The sequence below is a fragment of the Heliangelus exortis genome, chromosome 5 (genome assembly GCF_036169615.1).
Source record: "Heliangelus exortis chromosome 5, bHelExo1.hap1, whole genome shotgun sequence".
NCBI classification, from domain to species: Eukaryota; Metazoa; Chordata; class Aves; order Apodiformes; family Trochilidae; genus Heliangelus; species Heliangelus exortis.
Genome location: NC_092426.1, coordinates 35,824,399 through 35,846,287, shown reverse-complemented (window position 1 = coordinate 35,846,287; position 21,889 = coordinate 35,824,399). Strand labels below are relative to the sequence as shown.

General features: G+C 44.6%; 2 protein-coding genes across 21 annotated transcripts in view; one reads left to right on the top strand and one right to left on the bottom strand.

Annotated features, from left to right (window-relative positions):
• NUMB (NUMB endocytic adaptor protein) overlaps window positions 1–10,152 on the top strand; it is a 98,927-nt gene extending 88,775 nt beyond the window's left edge. For 7 of the 16 annotated variants that reach the window (XM_071744615.1, XM_071744612.1, XM_071744606.1 and 4 more), the window contains 5 exons: window positions 809–1,010; window positions 3,196–3,498; window positions 5,314–5,463; window positions 6,315–6,458; window positions 8,155–10,152. In XM_071744615.1, coding sequence (XP_071600716.1) covers window positions 809–1,010; window positions 3,196–3,498; window positions 5,314–5,463; window positions 6,315–6,458; window positions 8,155–8,885 — 1,530 coding nt within the window. In that variant the 3' untranslated portion in view covers window positions 8,886–10,152. The remainder of the gene's footprint in view (window positions 1–808; window positions 1,011–3,195; window positions 3,499–5,313; window positions 5,464–6,314; window positions 6,459–8,154) is intronic. The other 9 variants (XM_071744616.1, XM_071744613.1, XM_071744611.1 and 6 more) reach the window with 4 other exon arrangements.
• PAPLN (papilin, proteoglycan like sulfated glycoprotein) overlaps window positions 9,425–21,889 on the bottom strand; it is a 56,138-nt gene continuing 43,673 nt past the window's right edge. For 4 of the 5 annotated variants that reach the window (XM_071744595.1, XM_071744596.1, XM_071744597.1 and 1 more), the window contains 8 exons: window positions 21,212–21,349; window positions 20,169–20,293; window positions 19,153–19,291; window positions 17,624–17,761; window positions 16,447–16,574; window positions 15,805–15,913; window positions 14,367–14,542; window positions 9,425–13,883 (listed from right to left, as the gene is read on the bottom strand). In XM_071744595.1, the coding sequence (XP_071600696.1) occupies window positions 13,720–13,883; window positions 14,367–14,542; window positions 15,805–15,913; window positions 16,447–16,574; window positions 17,624–17,761; window positions 19,153–19,291; window positions 20,169–20,293; window positions 21,212–21,349 (1,117 nt within the window). In that variant the 3' untranslated portion in view covers window positions 9,425–13,719. Of the gene's footprint in view, window positions 13,884–14,366; window positions 14,543–15,804; window positions 15,914–16,446; window positions 16,575–17,623; window positions 17,762–19,152; window positions 19,292–20,138; window positions 20,294–21,211; window positions 21,350–21,889 lie in introns of all 5 variants that reach the window. The other variant, XR_011726043.1, reaches the window with a different exon arrangement.

Sequence of the window (21,889 nt, the reverse complement as noted above, 5' to 3'; positions counted from 1 at the left end):
TTGACAATTCATCATTTTTCTTTAAAGAGAAACAATGAAGTCAGAAATTCCCAGTTAAATTTGTTAGAGCTGGAGCATTTCTATTTTCCTCTGTGAATAACAGGTCAATTCCCTTACTGATTATGAGAGATGAGTTCATCTACTGGTAGTAATAGTGCCTTTACCTCAACTGTAGCTGCTCTGTCAGCTGGATTGCTGAACTTCCTCAGCTTGGATTTCCTTTCCTTATTGCAGTTATTGGACAGTGGATCCTTTTGGCCTTACTGGTTAATAATGGAAGTGCTTTTCAGAAGGCACTCTTAATACTAACTTGTGTATTTGGTCAGAGTCATTAAGAGGTGTAAGTAATCACCACTGTACTTTTAATATTCACGCTTGACAGTAGTGTCTCCCTGACCCCCTGTAAACTTTCTCTGTCTGAGAACAGCACTTTCCAGTCCTTCAGGACTTACACCTGCTTAAGATGGCTTCACAAGAGTTCCTTCCTGCACAAGTGTATCCAGGGGCAAGGGATCTCTGCAGACACATTATCACACTAGCATCCTAGTAGCAACTTAGCTGAGCAGATTATCTGACTGTCAGGTTCATTTCTGGGTGGCTTTCATGAACATTCCGTGTGTGTTAGGAGCTGAGGTCTTTATGTACCGCGTTTAATTTTAGAGCCTTGCAAAAGGTGGCCAATTACAGTGGTTCTCCATAATGCCTTAATTAGATTCCTCTTGTAAAGGCAGGTTATCACTTTGCAATGCTTGAAGCACACATATGTTTTTGTTGCAGTTACTGTATGATGCAATATTGTCTTGTACAGGGGGAAAGGTTGAGTCACGCCGTGGGCTGTGCATTTGCAGCCTGCCTGGAGCGAAAGCAGAAGCGAGAGAAGGAGTGTGGAGTGACTGCCACCTTTGATGCCAGCAGAACAACATTCACTAGAGAGGGGTCATTCAGGGTCACTACAGCTACTGAGCAAGCAGAGAGAGAGGAAATTATGAGACAGATGCCGGATGCTAAAGGTATGGGGTGCAACTTAAGCAATCATCCATAGTGAGAGAAAACTCACTCTGAGGTGAATCAGAACCTCTACAAGGTTTGAGGCTCAGTATCCTTGCAGCATTCCCTGTCTTGAACCTACTGATGTACAGATCATATTCCCAGATGAATGTCACTTCAAAGTGAAAAATGCTTCCAGTGTCACTCATAGTGCATTTTCCTGTATCTCTTCTAGAAGAAGTACAAGTGCCTTCATGTGTGGAAGCTGCTCCTCCTGTGTTTTGTCAGTCTACTTTATTGCAGAGAACACCATAGGTACCATACTAAAAGGACATATTACAAAAATGTTAGAAAAATATAACAATTTTGCCAGACATGAAGTAATCCTTTTTGTAGTTTTAAGCTTATGGTAAATGAACAGAAAAGGATCTAGATTTTTTTAGAAAATAATGAATTTTTGTTTTATTCTTAAGGCTGGTTACAAAGCTTATGTATAACGTTATGTGGCATGAGGGAAGAACAGGTCAACCACAGTGTGCTTCCAATAAAACCAAATCGAAACAGCTCCCTCTCCATAAAACACATAACTGTTGCACTTCTAATTACATTAAAAACTAGTAATTAACTGATTGGAGAGGAGTTAGTTTTTACTTTGTACCCATTCCAAACATCGTTTAATGTGTTCTGAAATTCAAGCAAAAGTAGAACTTCTTATTAGGTTTATTTACAAATATTGGAGTTCTACAGCTAACAAAAAATAAGTATTATAAATATTGCTCCAAGCCCTCTTTACAGTGGAGTTGAACTTGTTTTCCAAGGGTCCTGCAGCAAGTTTTATGCTGCCATTCGATTACAAAACTTTAATCTTCATTTACATCATCCATCTGCTTGTTCCCTTAAGTTAGTTTTAGAATGTGCTTAATGAAGCTTAAACATAAGTCCTTTGTTACTTGAGGGCATGAGTCAAAGTCTTGACTCAATGAAGGTGTGTGAAATCCTTTTCAGGAAAGACTGATTAGAAAAGTTTCACTTGAAGGAGCAGCTGCAACTCATGGGTACTGAAGCTTGCAAGACAACATAATTAGTTCCTTCAACTATTCCAGCTCCTCAGAAATCTCTAGTGTGACTCCTCTCCTTACCAGACTTCTAGTTACATTCTTGATGAGTCAACAAAAGTAATTGTTTTGCCTAAAACATTTGGAAAGCAATGTTGGTAAGGTAAGAGTTCATACCAGGGTAGTGAGTTGCTGTGTTGATGAGCTGTGTTTATTTCCCCCAGAGCAAGTTCACTTATGGCATTAGTGAAAGAGTGTTTTCCTAGAGATGGAAAAATCCCCTTTGCTATTCTAATCATGTTTCATTGTTTAAACTGGGCTTAATCTGATTCTTCTACCATTAGGCTGGTGGGCAGTGAAGCACTGCGGTGCTCTGCAGAACCCTGCAAAGTGAAGCAGCTGCTTTTTGGTGCAGGAGCTCCCAGTGCAGTAACTCCCAGGGATTGGGTGGTAACATTTACAGCTCGATTCAGCTAAAGAAGTGACTCAGGATCTCACCATAAATGTGGCTGGTGTCAGCAAGGCCTGTCAGCTCAGAGGCTGAATCTGCCTTGCAACACATTTCCATCTCTCTGTAATGTATTTCCTGGTGGAGCTGGATGCATCCTGACTTTTTTAGTACTGCTGCTGTCTTTGGCCTGCTGAACCTTGTGCAGGTGTCTTTGGCTACTGCTGCTGATTCTGCAGAGCTAAAGGGGTGGCTTTTAAAAGAAGGACTGAGACCTGGGTTCCGTTCCCTGCTTGCAGCTGAACTGTGCCACCCTAAGTCACTTAACACAGTTTGCAGTAGTATTTTGGCAAATAAAAGATCTCTAACACACAATACACTATTCAGGCTCTATCATAATTGAATTGCGAGTATTTCTAGAGCTGTGATCATAGAAATAGCTTGAAAGAACACATATGTAAGGCAAACATTTCTATGAAATGACTGTAAGCTTTGTGCTGGAGTCAGGATGTGGGCAAAGTGAGATGGTGAAGATCATGAAAGCATACAGAAATAATTTTTCTGCTCTGGCACTTAGAAGCTCATTTGGAAGAGTACTAGTCATTCAGACTCCTATAATTTCTCTTTTCAGAACAAAAGGGAATAGGTGCAAGCAGTTGAACACTCCTTTGCTTTACTCTTCTAACCTCACCCTATTTCCTCCAGCAGTTGAAACAGAAGTGAAAGCCGTAGCACCCGGTGCTGCACCAAACAATACTGCCCCCTCCTCTGGCTCACCAACCTCTCCCACTGCTGAAGTTCCTGCCTCTCTGGAGAAAGAAATGAGCAATCCCCATGCTATTCCCCGGAGGCATGCCCCTATAGAACAACTTGCCAGGCAAGGGTCTTTCAGGGGCTTCCCTGCCCTGAGCCAAAAGATGTCTCCTTTTAAACGCCAGTTGTCTTTGAGAATAAATGAGCTGCCTTCAACAGTGCAAAGGAAGACTGATTTCCCCATGAAAAACTCAGGTAAAAATCAAATGGTTCCAGTGAAACATTGTCTGAAGTTGTCTCTTCCTCCTTTCCTTCTCTGTTGCTTCAAATAACTCCTTATTTTTCTAGTAAATCCTTCTTCCTGCCTCACATGGATCATTTCTCATGAACAAACGTTACCACATCAGAAAACTTCTGCTTTGGGAATAGGCAAGAATTTCAAATGCAGTATTGGCATGCAGAAGACAAACAGTTCTAATCACTATCTGAAATATTGGAGCACAGCTTGAAGTGCTCCAGGAATGGGTGTTGGTGAATTAACAGGTTCTGGCTCTTCCCTTTGAGTCACTGAACCAGTTCCTCCACTTATTCCAGGGCATCTTGAGAGTCAAATCTCTCCAAGGCCTTAAACACTTGTCATGGGGTCATGTGATGCTTTCCTGCAGTCTGTCCTTCTGCCTGGTTGAATTCTTTTTGAGAGCAATGAAATGGCTTTTCACCTTGCATTAAAAGAAATTTTACTGCTCAGGTGGCACAGCTGATAGTATCAGTAATGTGTGGCACATGATGTTTGCAGTTTTCCCATGATGGTAGTAGGGTTTTCTAGAGTCTTCCCAACATAAACAGCTAGACTGCTCAGTATCTTGAGTAATGTCCTAGAATCCCCCTACCTAGGTTATCTTGCAGACCAGCTGTACTCTCACTTGGCAACAGAAATAGTTTTGGGATTCTCAGCCTTAAAGTAAAAATTACTGTGGCAATGACAAAAAACAAAACAAAACAAAAAAGCAATTCTGATTAATCTTACAATCTTTATTTGGTGGCCTGTACTTTAGGACCAGCACTGAGTTTATTAGTTTTACAGTAATAGTGCACTGCTTACGAGTGGTACTCACTGAACAAACTATAATCTGGGTTTTCCATGATCCAGAACATTTCTGATGCATGTTCCCTTGTGTACAGCTGCCAGCACTGCTTCCTGTCACACCACGTGCGCTGCATTGGAGTATCTCTCAAAGAATCAATTTTGGGGCATGCCTGAATTTTAGATTACGGTGCATGACATCTTATGTTATTGTACTTAATTTGTGCTTAATTATGCCTGCTGATACCAGTTCTGTGCAATGAAGAACTGAGGATCAGTACTTTCAAAAAGCAGTGCAATTAGTAATAAAGGGAACATCTGGTAAGTCAGCTGTTTTACTCCAGATGTTACTTTACCCCCATTATGCTGATACTTGGTTCAAAACTGAGTGTCCATTTTATTTGAGCATTCAGCTTTTGCTTTTCATAGTTCTATCATGGGAGCCAGAGATTTCAGTTACTGCTGAACTGGAGCAATCAACATTCTAACTCTAGACTTAATTTGCTCCTGTGCATTGATGTCAGCACGTTTAAACTTCATCTGCTTACTGTGGAAGTGTGCTGCTGGAACACTTAAATCTATCATTAAGTATTTTAATTTCACAGAATGCCAAATCTTAGTGCCAAATCCTTGATATGTTTAGCACTTTAATACTGAAAGATTTAGATCTCTACTAAAGCTATAGAAGGCACTTTGATATTCTGAAATGAACATCCTCTTGTATTAACAGAGAGAAGCAGCAATAAGAGACTTTAAATCTGGGACGCTGATCTCCTTACTCTTTTGACTTAGTCACAAAATACACTAATGTGGTGTTCTATTTTGGGTCAGATCTTCACTGATTTTGAGAAAAGCTTCATGCAAATCAGTAGCAGGAACATTGAGGACATAAGGGAGCTAATTTTATTTCTGTTTCACACTGGTATTTGTAAATTGCTTCTGTATCCTTTAAGCTTCCAATTTAATGAATTTTGTTTACATTTTAGTCCCTGAGGTAGAAGGGGAAACAGACAGCATTAGTGCCCTGTGCTCTCAGATCACCAGTGCTTTCAGCGCACCATCAGAAGATCCTTTCTCTTCGGCCCCCATGACAAAACCAGTAACAGTAGTTGCACCACAGTCTCCTGCCTTTCAAGGTTTGTGGTTTCTCTGTGTGCTGTGTGGTCATGCTGGATGAGGCTTGAATGCACATTTAGTGTTGCTTTCCAGTAACACATGGTCTTAGTTTCTCATGAGTTCTGTTACCAGTATTCTGGGGGAATGCATCCTGCTATATTCATCTTGTCCGTTTAGTTTTTCTGTGGTTTTGTTTTTAACAAAAAGTTCACCCACCTACCACACGATAGTTACCTGTAAAAGGGACTGGCTTTGAGATAATGGCTACTTTAACATCCCTCCTCCTGAATGGTAAAAACCTTACAGCTGTGTGTCACAGGAACCAAATCCCACAAAGGAAGAGATTTGGTGCCACCACACGATTATTGTTTTTCACAAAAACTCTTATCTAAGTTGTGGAGAGATGCCAACTATAGAGTTCACAGCAGCCTTTCTTTAGTCTTCGTTTCACTGATAAGCTTTTATATAAATTGTGTGAAAAAGGAACCTCTCCCTGTTAAATGTAGGTATTATTACTTTGCATCTAAAATGCGTTCTTCTTTTTAATCTAAAATTAATTATACAGTAACTTCTGGTGAGCCATATCTCCTGTCTACAAAAACAAGATTAACTTGGGTTTGTCATCAGAACTCAAAGTTTCATCAAATACATAAAAATCCACTGTCCCAAATTCTGTTAAGCATTGGCTCAGTGAAATGGAATTTGCTAGTTTTACTGTCAGTCCAATATGGCTAATTTAAGCAAACTGCTGTCATGTGGAAGTGTCTAAAATCTCTGTATGTTGATAGATATGACGTGGCTCACTAATATTCCAGTCATGTGCATGCCTTGCATGAATTAATTGCATTGATGTTGTCTGCTCCCATTTTAGTTAATGGCACTGCCTCTGCCTTCTGTGTGCTTGCTGCTAAACCATCCCAAGCTGCTGTAGTGTCCACAGCTATGCCCGTTCGTGAAACCAATCCTTGGGCTCATGCTCCTGCTGCTAATACTGGAGCTGCGGCCACGGTCGCTGGTAAGATTGGAAGTAGGTCCAGTGCACTGCTGTGAGATCTTGGATCGAAAGCATAATTGAGCCCTTGAGACAATTGTCAGTGCCCCTTAATGGCAAGAGGAAGGAACAGTAACAAAAGCTGGAAGTAGTCGCCTTTTGCATGAGTGGATGGAGGGAAGCGATGAACTCGCTGGTTCTGGGTCTATAAGCTGGACTGGTTCTTATTTTGGCAGCATTTTAGAAAGTCCGGTGCTTAAAAAAGGAAGTAATGAAATAGTGTGTGTTTGGGGGTGAAGAGGAAAGTATCTATGTGTGCCCATTTGGTTTCTTTCCACTAACACATAAAGAGAGATTAAGTTCGTTGCTTAAAAGCTTTAGAGGTTCATTGCTTCTGTTTAACACCAAGTTTAATCTGTCCCTCCAGTCCTTGTCTGTAAAAATACAATGTAAGGTGGCACCTTAAGTGGCTCTCACCCATGCAGACACATGCTAGGAAGGTTACAGTCAAACTTAGTTCATCTTCTGGTGCAACCTCAACTCAAAAAGAGAAACTTGGGTGTGAAACAGTAGGTTCTACTTGGCCGTGTAAGCCTACCAGACCCATTTTCAGGAAGGCTTCTCTGAGAAGGCAGAGTCCCCTGCCTCCAGCAGTTCCCTCTTTAAAAACAACACTAAACTCATCTCCAGATGGAGTTTAACTAGATCAGGCTGACTGGAGACTACTGAGCAGTGTTGGTTTTTCTGCTTTTCCAAAACACCAAATAACACATGAATTGCTGGTTGCTTTTCTCATCACACTGGAAACCTGGCAAGGCCCTGTGGAAGGGAAAGAAAGTTTGGAAATGTAGGCAGAAGGAAAACCAGAATTCAGCTGGTGGGAGATAGTTTTGGAATAGTTTTAGTTTTAGTAGGAGGAATGGAAATTATAGTGATTTTTTTTTTTTAAATCACAGAAGATACACAAGTTAAAATCAGAGCTGGTTTTATCAAATAAAAGTCTAAAATGCTGAGTGTTGAACATTGCAAAAGAGCTTGAGAGGGTAACAGTGCCTGAGTTACACATAAAAAAAGAATAATGGAAGAGTGAGTGGTGGAAGGGAGAGGGTATAGAGGAGTCATAGTAGGTACAGTTAACGTCAAATAGTAATTTGATTAGCTGTATTGCCCCAAATGTTGATGTTCAGGCTAGTTAGTGCTCACACTTCAATGAGCATGGGACAGAAAAATTAATGTCGTCTTGAACTCCTAGTCCCATTGCATTACTGTCCTTATTGATTAGGTAAAGCCTTAATTTAGGAAACAGAGCAGAAGTGTCTTAGAAACAGTTTCTTACAGATACCTGTTCTGACAGTCCACCAGTCCTGAGCTGTATGTTCAGAAACTGGTACTCCCCCATCAGAGGAATTGCTGGTTATGGACAGTATCATTGCCTCTAAGTTATGAGTGCAGGTGGCAGCTCTCCTGCATACCCACTTACAGATGTCTGCTATGAACAAAAAAATAAATCTGTGTTTTAGTGAAGAAGCCCTTCTTGACCAGTGCCCTCCTATAACAACTGTACAGTGGATGCATAAAGATGCTTCCAGTGTCAGCAGCAGCCTCTCAGCTGTGGAGGGAGGAGGCCTGTTGGTTGTTGTGAACATCCTCCAGCCTTTCTAACTGATAAAAGGGTGAGGAGTGGAAATACGAGTGACTTCCCCCATGCTTTCCTTCCCAGGCACTGAATGGAGCAGCACCTCCTCAGGTGCAGCCTCACCAAGTCTCTTCCAAGGAAATCACAGACGTACTCCCTCAGAGGCAGACCGCTGGTTGGAAGAGGTCTCAAAGACTGTCAGAGCCCAACAGCAGCCGACCCCAGCCCCAGCCCCACAGCCACTAATACAACCTCCTCCAGCAGCTTCCCAGTCAGCACCAGCCTTCCCAGTCAGCACCTTCATTGCACCTCAGCCCGTGCCGGTGGGCGTGGTACCCCCCATGCAGCCAGCATTTATCCCCGCTCAGCCCTACGCCGTAGCCAACGGGATGACCTACGCGGCCCCCAGCGTACCTGTGGTGGGAATCACACCTTCCCAGATGGTCGCCAACGTCTTCGGCACCGCCAGCCACGCTCCGGCAGCCCCTCCTCACCAGTCTCCCAGCCTCGTCAAGCAGCAGACGTTCCCTCAGTACGAAAGCAACAGTGCTACCAACACCACCGCCACTGCCACCGCCAGCCCTTTCTTCAGCCCCCCCGCCCAGCACAACGGCTCCACGGCTTTCAACGGAGTCGACGGCGGCAAATGGGCAGCGGAGGACAAACAGGGGCAGGCGCCGGCGGCCGCTCCGCAGGTGGATCCCTTCGAGGCACAGTGGGCAGCACTGGAGGGCAAGGCAAAGCAACGCACTAATCCCTCCCCGACCAACCCCTTCTCAAGTGATTTACAGAAGACGTTTGAGATTGAACTTTAAGCAGTCCTCCACGGGGAGGGTGGGTGGGTGTGTGTGTGTGTGTGTGCGTGTGGATAAATTGTACATTAGGATAGAGGGATAAAGGGAGCAGAGGGGACTGTTTCTGATCAGTTTGCTTTGATAATCCCGAAAGTCCCTTCAAACTAAAATGGGTTAGAAAGAGGGAGCAATGACGGGGAGGATATAAACATACAGAGAATTTTATGAGCGGTTCTTAAAAGGAGAAGCTGGAGTCTGCGTTCCCTCATCACTTGGAAAGCTGGAAGTCAAACAGAGTAAAGAAAGGCACCCAGTCCCAAAGGCTGTTCTGCAGAAACATCCATTATCTCACAGAAAGGAAGGCAGATTTTCTACTTGCATCCTTCTGATGCCCTGCGAGCCCTGGACATTCCCCCATGGGGGGGGAGGGGAGGAAAGAAAGAGTGGGTGGGTGGGTGGGTGGATATGGGTGGGAGACTGTCACCTGCTTAGCAAAAGCTAGGTTTGTGGGAAAAGTTGAGCTTCCATTTTGAGTAACAAAGTGAATATTATGTAAAGAATAAAGTAAAGCCAAAATCTTTATTTTTATGCATTTAGAATATTTTAAATAGTTGGATATTAAAAGCTGTATGAGTTGTAAGTAATCTTGCCAAAGGTTAAAAAAAAAGGGGGGTTGGATGTAAGAAATTGTACATAAGATTGATTTATCTCTGATTCTTATTGTAAGTAATATTGGGGGGGGGTGGAAAAAGGGGCTCTAGCTTGTTCTTGTATCTGTTCATTGTAAGTAGCATATTGCAACAACAATCACAACCAATAAGTCATTATATTGTAGTTTTAAATAAAATTAAAGAACAGTATTGTCATGGTTTGAAAACCATGGGGAAAATTTACTGGTTTTTATTGGAATCAAGCTACATATTATATATAGTATGGGTTTTTCCTTTCATGTACTGCTGCAGTTTCTTTATCTTAATCAATTGATTCTAACACTACTGTGACAATTTAATCATATCTGCATCCTGGGCTACCTGGGAAACCATTTTATGTTTGTCTGTCAATAGATCCTAGAGGTTTTTAACTTTGGTTTTATTTTTTTTCCAACTGATTAGTGAAACCTTGTGGTTGAGGCTGCAGCTGGTCCAGGTTCTGCCTCTGGTGACTTGTGAAAACCATCTCATTTTAACTTTACTTTTAAACTTTGGCCTTACAAGCAAATGTAAGTTATATATATTTGTACTGATGATTTATAATCTGCTTTAACAGAAATAAATGTTGGTGGTAGAAACACTGTCTGCAAAGGCTCTATTTCCCACCCTCATACATTTTTCAGCATGAGCCCTTCTGGGTACTTTCTGGGTTAGCAGGTGAATATAGATGAGCCCTGCTTGCCAACCTGGAAGCTTAATAATGGTATCTTAACACCTCTCATTTTGTACAGCACGTTAATTTACCCTGAACTTTAAGGCTGAACTTGCAAATATCTTTGTGACTCATAACTATTTAAAGGTGTAAAATGAAGTGCTTTCCTGAAAACATCAGATTCTGGGTTTGCATCCCTGTATTTTCTAACACTGACTATTTAGATGGAGACAAATATGAAGACGTTCAAGAAGGGGAAAAAAGGAAAACTCACTTTGTTTTTCCTACTCCTACTACTAAAAGGAGTGAATGTCTTAAGAGTCCTATGAGAAGACAGGGTATTTTCACTCATTTTCTGTTCCTACAGTCAGTTTAGACACAAATCAGACTTCATAACTTGGAGGGGAAAGAAATGCTTCCTGTGTTTGGCCCTAGCATTTGAGTTTGCCAGCAGTTTCCATTTCCAGGCAAGTACAGTGTCAACAGATCTCACAGTCACATCATCTATAAGACTGGGACTTTTTTCTGTGCAGATTCTTACCTGGTTTTGCTGAGATATGAATAGCAAGAATCATCAACCCTCCCTATGGTATTTGAGTTGAGAGCAGACCTTTTTGTTCTGCTTTTTGAAAGTAAGCAAGCAGTTGTAGACAGTAATAAATAATAGGAGAGAAAGCATGTTACAGCTTATTCTATTAATTCCATTTCTTTGGCCCAAGATCAACTGAAAAATAGCTCACTATAGCTACTCCCTTCCCCTGCCCTGGAGATAAGAGTAAAGGAGATAAGACCTTCCTACAGTCTGTTGTTTAGGGAAGAATTGTGACTCTCAATTTGAAAAAAGCAAAACCAAAACCCCACACAATTCAGTGAGGCAGTTAAGTGGTACTACATAGAGAAGAAAGCTCAGCTTGCCAAATAGAAGACATGTAAAAAAAAAGACCCTTTAGTTAACTGTTACAGCCCTGGCTTGTATTTAAAGGAGTAAATTGCTTGCCTTCCACTACCATGGTTATGCAGCTAAAGGTCAGAATAAGCACTCACTTAACCAAGGCACAGTCAGTGTCGAGTCCTGCCCATCAGATTCCAGGTGCCTGTTACAGTGCTCATGAATCCTGAGGAAGCATTCCCTGGCCATGTCTTATACAACCATACAGTGTAAATTTAAGCTGACTCCACAGAATATTTAAATTGCTAAAAATAGTGCCTCTGACATAGTAGAAAGGGGTATTACAGAAAACTGACTGCTTATTCTGGGACTGAGTCTGAAACAACCAACCAACTTCTAACCATGGTCCTGAGCACATCTACAGACCATGACTGCCACGTGTGAGAGGGCTTCATTAAGGCTGGAATTTATATAATCTGTGATTAGTCCCTGATGGCAAAAGGCAAAGCCATTCTAGATACTAAAATACTAAAAATACCCTATTCACACACTCACAGACAGTCTTGAGATGTAAAATGCAAAATTCTGTACAAACACAGGTTTTCAGGCCCATCTCATTGTTCTTTAGTACTAATGATTTCTACTTCAAAAGTTACACTATAACACCTACCATTACAGCAGATAAAGTTTTCCTGATCAATAAAATGAGAGGTATTTTAACTGCAAAAGAAGTGTTTTTGTCTTTTCTAGCATGCAGAATCTGTCAGACCACAGAAAGACCCAACCCCAAGTAGCTATGCAACTGTCACCTCTCCTTTCCTGGATTGTTTCTGGACTTCTCAGTTTGTTAACAAAACAGTGTGTCTAATCCTGGAGCCATACTTCTGCTGGGGAGAGTGCAATTGTTAGGTTAGTAATTCTTATTCAAGGTGCAGCTGAACTGATTTATGGGATTTAGAGTCCAAACCAGCTTTAGGCTGTCAAGCCTGAGGATTTATCACAATGTATTACTGCTGTCCTGACTACCAAGTCTGGGCTGAAGTAGAGGAGAGTGGTGTGAGCACAGTTCTGAATTACCTGCTTTTTCTAGAAGCCTTCGGTTAAAGAGTAGGAGAAGAGAAGGGGGGAAAAAGAAATTGAAAAAAAAAAAAGGCCAATCCTCCATCCTCCCCAGCCAAAACACCAACAATCAACACAACATACCAGTCTACTAATGTATAGCTACATCTATGCAAATAACAAGCAGGTGATGGTGCTAATTAATATGATTAACACATCCAAGTCTCAGCAGGGAGTTTGAAATGAGGATGAGGGCGGCTGTTAGGACTGATGCTAGGATAAGTTAATAGTATGGCAGCTGTGAAAAATGCTTTAGAATTCAGAAACAGTTCCATTTTGAGATACTGAAGACACCCAAGGGCCTTTCCCAGTTTAATAACTCATGATATAACTTAATCTCCCCACACATACCCCTTAATGCCCGAGACCACCTTTCTCAGAGCCTCCTGTGCATGCTCGCTGCCTCTCAGCATTAGTCATGAAATGAAGCATGATTTTCAGCTAGAGCTGCTCTGCCCCTGGAAGATCTCACTTGTTAGCCCATGGTAGCCACACGTGGATCTGGGCTTCCCCAGGCTTAGAGCAGATCACTGAGAGACTTACTCTGGCAAGTCAAATGTCCCTATGCATATATCCACCTGTATATTATTCACCTCACCAAGCTGAAAGGCAACCACTGTGCCCAGCTTTTCAATAAATCAAACAGCACAGTTCTGGCTCAGGGGTGAAAAATATAATTGTCTGCTGAGCCTTCCTAAAGTGAATGGTATTTAAGCTGCATCACCCCAGAACAGATAACAGTGCTGGTATATTCATCTAAATTTCCCCTAAGATTCAGGAAGGGCTAAAAAGCATTCTATGGCATCTGAAGCTTTCTTTTTGTGAATCATTGCTTCTCTATGCCACTCCAGAGCTGATGACAGTCAAGTAGAAACCAAACTGACCCAACCAGAAATTTGTCTTAAGGTCTACTGGAAGAAAACAGCTACAGTAAGGTGATTTTACCACTGCATCTTTAGAGCTACTAATCTCATTCCACCAGAACACTATTTTTATAGGCATCAAGCCCTTTCTCCTTTGCATTTAGATGCAAAGTGTTCCCCAGGCTTACAAGTGTTCATCTCTCATTAGTGCTTTGGTTAGGACAGTTCAGGCCCATCTTCAAGCACTCTAGAGGCTGATTTTTTTTCTGAAGAGCACTCCTCTCCTGTGCTTGTATGAAGAATTGGTCTCTCTCTCTCTCTGATGAAGGTTATATGCCTTCTCTAAAGTCGCAGCATCCTTGTATTCCAAGTGTCAGCTTGCTCTGTGAATAAATACCCTGAAGAGATGTATTAGCTACAGCAAGGTGGGGGGGTGGAGGAGAATTTCACAAGCAGGTGGGGTCTCCCACCTTTGACCAGTTACACCCACTACATCCTGCTCCACTCATCCTCCCGAGCTCGACAGGAAGGCAAAACTCCCAGAGCAGTAAGAGGAGAGGGTGCAGCCTTCCAGTCTTGTCCTCATCAGTCACCTGTGCTTTGGTGTGGCCGTGGCAGCCTGTCACCCGTGGTGACGAGGAGGGCTGCCCCGAGAGCAGCTGGCACAGCAGAAGCTGGAGTAATATCCATTGCTGCAGAGCTGGGCTTGCAGGATCAGCTCACAGTTGGCCAGGTGTGGTTGGTCCACGCACTCTCTGCTCAGGTCCCCCACGCGATTCCCGGCGGCTGCAGCCAAGAAAAAAATAAAAGGGGGAAGCAGCTGTAAATACACTGCCAGAGCTTATCCTCAGGTTTGCTTTCCCCTCCCCCAAAAAGCACAGCAGCTTTCCTGCTTTCTCCACCCTGCTGGTGCTAATGGGATTGTTCTAAATTTAGTCCAACATCAAGGATGAGGGAGGAAATGACACCCCTGATGAGATAAAGGAGGGGAATGCAGTTCCTGAGGAGACGCCGCTCTGTGTAAAGCCAGCTGGATGGTGCCCAAAGCCCAAAAATGAATCTTGCCTCTCAACTTTTTGATAAAGTCATTTTTGGTCCCAGGAAGCTACTTAGAGTCCCAGCACCCTGAGTGCACCCACTCCCCCCATCCTGCCCCGGGAAAGTGAGGCTCCTCAGCTAGCAGAACCCAGGGGCTCCTGCTGCTCCCCAAAGCCCCAGGTCAGTGGTGGATGGGCACACACAATGGGCAAAAAAATATCTTGTACTCACTGGCAGGCCTGCTCCTCAGCACTTTCACCTCTGTGCTGGCACTGACAGAGTTGGTGCTGCTGTAGGCACTGCATGTGTAGGATCCCTCATCAGCCTCTTGAACGTTGTTTATGATCAGGCTTCCATCGGGGGACAAGTGGATGTGGTGGCCATCTGCCCGCATGGGGACTCCATTCCTGTGGTGAAAAACCACTTTGTGTCACTCCTGCTCTCTGGGAACTGATGCTCTGTGAAAGGGGTGAATTTTTACAGATTTGACAGGCAGGAAGGAGAAATCTTTCTCCACGACCTGGCTCTACAGTTGGGTAGTAACACGAGCCTGAGTCACTCTGCATCTCCGTGGGAGGTGGCTGTATGCTCTGGATAAAGACACTGCCCTTTACACTATTAGATGTTTTTGAGGTTTGAGAAACTAAAAGAAAACCCAGGGTGCCTTTCTCCCTCTCCAGGTTGTGGTCTGGCAGCACTTGTTTGGCTGGCATTGCTAGCAGCACATATTGCTTGAGGAACATATGGGGTAGTGAGCAATGCAATGTCCCCTCTTCCCTCTCCCTTAGAAGGTTTTTTTGAAAAAAATATTTAAAATACCAGCAAGATTGTGTCTGTTCTGCTCCTCCTGGAATGCTCTGTGCCCAACAGGAAAACTGCCTGAATTATTAACTCCTAGTTCATAATTCACCACGGAAATTAAATTACACTGAAAAGGGTTTCATTCAGACTGGGAAACATACATCATTCTGTTGACTCAAATACCAGACTTACATGCTGAAGGAAAGCTCTCTTAGTGAGATGGCCCACTTCAGTCCTACCCCTTGGAATATGGGGATTTAAACAACTACCAATCCACCCCTCTGGACCCTTTGCAAGAAAGCTCCAGAGCAGAACTAATTATTTTCAAACTGTGGGGAAAAAAAATCACTAAACACTTGGACAAAGTCAGACTTTCACTGTAGACCACCAAGAGAAGAGGACACAGCTTTTTATTTATATTCTAACACTTTAAATTCTCCTTTGATATCTCTTGGATGGTAAAAGGAGAGAACTGTCTCAGCAGAAAGCTAGGAGAAGGGTCTAAAATGTTTGCTAGGGTTAAGCAGAGAGAGTCATATAAAGACCAACTAAAGGTTTTCCTCTGAGTGCTCAAATGTTTTGGTATTTGTCATTAGCTTTCCAGCATGGAGCCCCATTGAACTCCATGAAAACCGGGCTTAATATCTGCTCTCCTCATTTAGCTGGAACACAAACGTGGTGACTGCTACAGCCCACAGGTGTCTGGGTAACAGCCAAGGTTGCTTAGGAGAGGGTGGGTGATGCTAGTTGGGGCTGAAAATGATGAGCCTCTCCCTTGCCTGCCAGGTATCCTGCATTATTATTTGGAGGGTAACTGAAGAGGTTCAGGAAGAGAAGGAGAGGGAAGTTCAGTCTTATTTTTGCTTACCTTGACCACCTTATATTCACATTGTTGCCAGTCACTGTACAATGAAGCTGAGCAGTCCCTCCCTCAGGAACTGTGATGCTTGGCAGAAGGCCAGTGATCTTCAGCACTCCTAGACCACAAGGAAAATCATCACTAGCAGGAAAACAATGCCATGCTGCCTCTGGTAGTAGGAGCATTCCCTCACTGGAGAGCTCCAGGGTGTGCTTTGGTGAGCTATGAGGCCTTAGGTATTGAGACAGCATGTTCAGGGCTATGACACTGCTGCTCTAGGGAATGTGGATTTCCTGCAGGGCAGGTGGCAGAGGCCTCAAGGAGCTTTTTCCTACAGCTGGGCACCAGCACATCACATCCACAGAAGAACCATCTCTGTAGTTCTTCTTGCTCCTAAACTCTGTCCACACTAGGGTCCCAGAAACAAGTCCCTGGGAGTAGTTTGTCCTTCGTCCCAGCTGCCTGCAGCCCCACAGCCCACCAGATGAATGCAGATCACCATGTGGTAAAAACTCTTCCCTTGCCCTCAAGCTGCCAGTTAAGCATCAGGTGTGAAGCCAGGAGGCATGGCCAGATGAGAAACCCACACTGCCCAGCCCTCCCTCTGTCCCACCAGCATGCACACACGTGTGCCCTGCACTCAGCCAGTACCTAGAGGTCGGAACAGGACCCGGCGCTGGTCCTGGTCCCGTCCGTTTGAGGCAAGGCAGGTAAAGAAGCCCATGTCTCCAGAGCTGACCCGGCTGATCACCAGGGCCCCATCTGACTGCTGCCTGTACCTGGGGAACAAAACCAGAAAGCCCCTCAGCCTGTGTTTGGGTTGGGGTTGGGGTGGGACTCCAGCTGCCAGAGCTGAAGCTGAGCCTTCAGCACAGCTTTGTAGTAACACTGATCAAAGGTTTAGCAGCAGCTCTGCTCAATCTGTAATGCAACCCCGAGTCCTCAAGCCCCAGCACTTTTGCTGTAGACCCTGGAAAAAGTCACAACTACCTCAGGCTTCTGGGAGCAGAGGGTGAAGGGAGCTACAGGTCCAAAGGAGGGCAACCAGGCTGGTGAAAGGACTCGAGCACAGCCCCTATGAAGAGAGGCTGAGGGAGCTGGGGGTGTTCAGCCTGAAGAAGAGGAGGCTCAGAGGAGACTTCTTCACTCTCTACAACTCCCTGAAAGGAGGTTGGAGCCAAGTGGGGGTTGGTCTCTTTTCCCAGACGACTTTCAACAAGACAAGAGGGCATGGTCTTAAGTTGTGCCAGGGGAAGTTTAGGTTAGATATTAGAAAGAATTTCTTTACAGAGAGGGTGATCAGACATTGGAATGGGCTGCCCAGGGAAGTAGTGGATTCTCCATCCCTGGAGATATTTCAAAAGAGCCTGGATGTGGCACTCAGTGCCATGGGCTGGGAACTGCAGCGGGAGTGGATCAAGGGTTGGACTTGTTGATCTCTGAGGTCCCTTCCAACCCAGCCAATTCTATGATTCTATACAGGAGAGCAGCACCTGTAGCTGTAGAAGTTCACTGCAGGCACACTGATCTCTCTCTTTGCTATGAACTTCTGTCCTGGCTCACAGACCAGTTGGTTTTTGGCATATTTCCTTGCTGTGTGTGCCCTCTTTCTGCTAATCTTGCAGATGAACACACTTCAGCTTTGTCTCCCCTGCAGACCCTGTATCACAGCTTGAGAGTTCAGTGTTCAGAGTGTGGGTGAGGTCAGGGCACCCAAGTGGCCCTAACAGGGGAAGCTTGACAGCACAAAACAGGCATGGCCAACAGCTCTATCCTCTCAGGGAGGAGACAGGGAAGACAGGGCAAAGAGGAGGCTCTGGAAGCTCACCTGGGAGAGGAGAGGGGCTTCCCATCTTTCTGCCACTCAATGGTGAGAGCCGGCGATGCATCCACGGTGCAGGGCAGCCTGACTCTCTCCCCGATGCTGGCTTCCACTACTGAGGGCTCGCTCTTATCCATTCTCAATCTGCAGATTCCAGAAGCACAGCAAAAGATGCAGGAACTTCCTCATCCAGCATCTGACCTTCAGCACAACACTTTTTAAATCACAAGCCTTATTTTTTTGCCTCCAATGGGGAAGGGAGGCCTCTACATGCCCGCCAGAGCTCTGATATTTGCTATTACCAACATTCACTCAAATCTTCAGACAAGAGCAGCCTCCATCAACATCCTGCTCTGGTTCAGCACAGCTTCTTGCTGCACTCCTGCCAGCCAGCTTAACCCTTTAGATACAGCAACCTGGTTTCTTACAGCATGTCTCTGCATAACAGCCCAGGGACTGTTAACAACCAAGTCCTGAACATGGCAACCAAACAAGCTTCTCCCAAGGTATTTGTCTGGTGCCTAAAAATGAGCAGATATTTTTTGCAGTGTGAAGAGCCCATTGGCATCACCTGGCTGCAGGCAAGGCCCAGGAGCCTTCTACCTTATGCAGCAGAAAGGCTGAGGTCAGGCAGTCACACTAATCATCTCCTTATGCTCTCATAACTATAGCTTTACACCATTTTGGAAGGGAACTAAACCATGATGTCAAATAAGAGATCATCTCCCCTCCACCCCCGTTCTCTGACCTGAATTCTTGAGCTCAAAAACCAAAACCAAAGAACCTTAATTCAGTGCTCTTAATTCAATGAATCACTTCTTTCTGTTTTTAGGTAGAAGCAGCTAAGGAGGTTAATGGTGAGTCCAGCAAACTGGCTGGGTTTTAGGGTTGTAAACTGAAAGGAAAGGAGGGATCAGATCATGGTCCCATTTAATCTGGAGCCCCAACATGCTGCATTTAAGGTAAAAATTATTTGTACCCTTTTATTTCTCTGGGGCCTAGAAGCACCAAAGAAACATGCAAGAAGCTACAGCATACACCACCTAGTACATGAGGAGATAGTTCTGAGTCGAACTTTGTTCACAAAATATTTAAAATAAATGGGTGGGAGCTAAAGTAACTGGAGCTTTTTAAAATACACATTTATGTCTATCTTATGCTAGTTAAGAAGTTCCTATTTGCCTCCCTTTTTTCCCAAACAGGTTTCTCTTTCTGCCTACAGTAACTTGAACAGCAAAGGATGCTGCCCTTGATATTTCTACTTTCATTTCTAGGTCCTTTGCTGTCAGCCTCCCTGCGTGTCTTTGCTCAGAATATTCTTCTTTCAGGAGATCCTCAGGGAGGACAGAAGACAGCTTGTGACTGGGATCTTTGCCCATTCCTGCTGTCAGCAGTCCAGTACTCTTTGCTTCCCAACCGTGCCCTAGAACAGCTGATCCAGGACCTTTCCAATCTTCAGCTTTTCTACACGAAGAGATGCCATATGGTTCATCAGCTGGGCATGGTGGACAAACTGTTGCTGTATGTGAACTTACCTGTAGGTGAGTTGCTGATGCACAGAGGAACCAGCTGCCTGGACAACCTTCCTGCCTCTGGAATGCTCTCCATGCTGCTCACTTCCCCTGTGAGGGACCTGACCTCTCTCGCCCTCTGCCAGAACAGTGCTCTGGTACTCTATTCAAAATAAAATGCCATATGTGAATAAAAGGACCCTTCTTGCTCTGACCTCTTGCATAGGGTTTCTATGAGCTTGGGAGAACTTGCTGAACAGGAGCCAAAGAGCCCTTCAGCCATCTGTTTTCTGGCTGACTGGTGCAGTAAGCCTGTGCTGTCTACTAATGAGAGTCACAGACCTGCTGGCAAGCAATTTTAGACTCTTTTCTCTCCACTGTTACTGAGCATGTTGCAGAATCCCTTAGGCCACAATGCCTTCTGCCCCATGTGTCGTTCCTGTGACAAAGTACACTTCAGAGACTGAAGGCTACAGGGTGCCTTGCTGGCCCATCTTTCACACTAGTCTTTCACTTTTTTTGTTTGTTTGTTTTATTTCTTAAATAAAGCACATTTTTCAGAACAGAGAATTGTTTATGACCCAGCAGGACCTGTTTGGACAAAATACAAAACATGAATGCACCAGCACAGGCAGTTGCAGCAGACTGGTCACGTTATAGCTGGAGATGGAGGGACCAAGAAACTGCAGAAAAGCCCTCGCCAGGAGCCTCCTTTCTGGGATCAGGAGGCAGCTGATGGCTCTCAGGGAAAAAGTCATGCTTGGGGTGGCACTGCAGGGGAGGAAGGGCTTTCACCATGAGGCAACACCAAAAGAAGCCTCTCTGCATCCACACTCCCTCTTGGCCCTATAGTGGAGGAGTGCAACGACTTTGACTCTCTCTTGGGACCCTGCTGCCAGGGAGTGAAGAAAAACAGTGCTAGCACAGTATGGCAGCAGAGGAAGCTTGCTCCCACGGCTGGCTTGATTGCTGCTGCTGTCAATAACCATTAAAGAGAAGCCCTGAGCTACCTCTTTGATCTTACATAGAAGAGAAGTCACCTCTGATCTGCAACTGGATCTGTCGGCTCTCTGCCCTCCCATCAGACACGAGGCATCTGTAAGTCCCAGCATCCTCTGGCTTGACGTGGGTGATCACTAAGGAGCTGTCAGACTGCTGGGTGTGCCTGCAACAGGAGCAAGGATTACCTGGAGAGCTGAGGCAGAGCAGCCCTTCCTGCTGATGGGACACAGATCCTCACCACACAGTGCCCTCTCCAGCTTGGGAAATAACAGAAGCCTGGAGACCACAGTGAGGTCACAGCCAGGGAAATAAGTGCAGCAGAAGGGAGGTCAGGATCAGAGAGGGAACTGAGATGGGAAAACAGGGAATGGCTTTCAGCAGGCCTCTCCCACGAGGAAGCAAACTGCCCTTCCAGGAAGGAGCTTGAGCCCCAGCAGTCATCTGCAAACAGAAATGCAGAACTAGGCTTTTCTGAACTGGGACTTTCATAACACGAAGTGACTGTCTGGCTCCAAACTGTTGCTGGAAACAGCTTTCCAGGCTTTAAAAGCTGTGGGTTTTTTTTGTTTGTTTGTTTGTTTTGTTTTAAAATTATTTTCGATAGGAGTGCCAGAAACTTCCAGCCAGAGGAGCTCCAAATTACTTGGCTACAAGCTTCACCCTGGACTACTGATTTAGTGCTGCCCCAAGATGAATCCAGCAGAGACAACATTTTTCTGTATCACTGCCCACATGTCAGCAATACCTTGTTATGGGCCAGCACCTGTTCTGCCCCATAATGCCAGCCAAAGCCTCAATTCTGCTGCAGCCTGTATCCATTTTTGCTGTGCACAGACCAGATGGATAGGTCATGCATGGGCTTGCTTATTTAGTCATTCTTTTGTGGGGGTTTTTTTGGGTTTTGTTTGGTTGGTTGGTTTGGGTTTTTTGTGTGGTTTTATTGATTTTGGATTTTTTTTAATTTTTATTTTAAGAATGTTAACAGTAAGATTGCAAAGAAAGTGGAAAGTGGGCAAAGCATATTTAGCACTCAGCCCAGCAAGGAGCCCATCTGCTCTACAACAAAGGGAGCTGAGCTCACCTGTCTGAAGAGACTGGTCTGCCATCCTTCATCCACTCCACTCTGGAGAAGGGGGACATGCCTGTCTTGCAGATGAGCTGGATGTTTTGTCCCACTGCTGCTGTCACAAGAGAGGGCTTGGCTTCCTCCAGGATGGCTCTGAAAGAGAAAGCAATTCCACTGGCACCTCAGCTGCTCTGCTTTCCTCTGGGTCCTCCTAATGTGACTCTGGGTGAGTCACGACCACGGGGTAAAGCAGAACTGGCTGCCCCTTTAGCTCTGAGCATATGTACCAGGAAACATGTGGGGAGCCCTCTCCTACATGGCAAGGGATGCTCTGGTCAGACTGGATACTACAACATTGCCAGGAAGAGAGTCCTAATACCCTACTAGGAAATAGGTTCAGCTCAGCAGACAATGACAGATCCCGTTCAGACACATTTAGATTAGCTCTACACACTTGGGAGTTTCAGGGTGACACTGTCTGGATCCTGACCCACACTCTGCATCTTAGAAGTCTTCCCTAGAACAGCCCGCTGCTGCTCCATGTCAAGTGCTGAGATAAAAGCTCTGAAGTCAGAGAGTTAGCTGAATTTGTTGGTCAAAACAAGAAAAAAAAGCCCTATGGATTCTCATATACCATGCAAGAATGCCTCTCAGACAAAGATTTGAGGATCCTGCAGTCTTTTCACACACCAC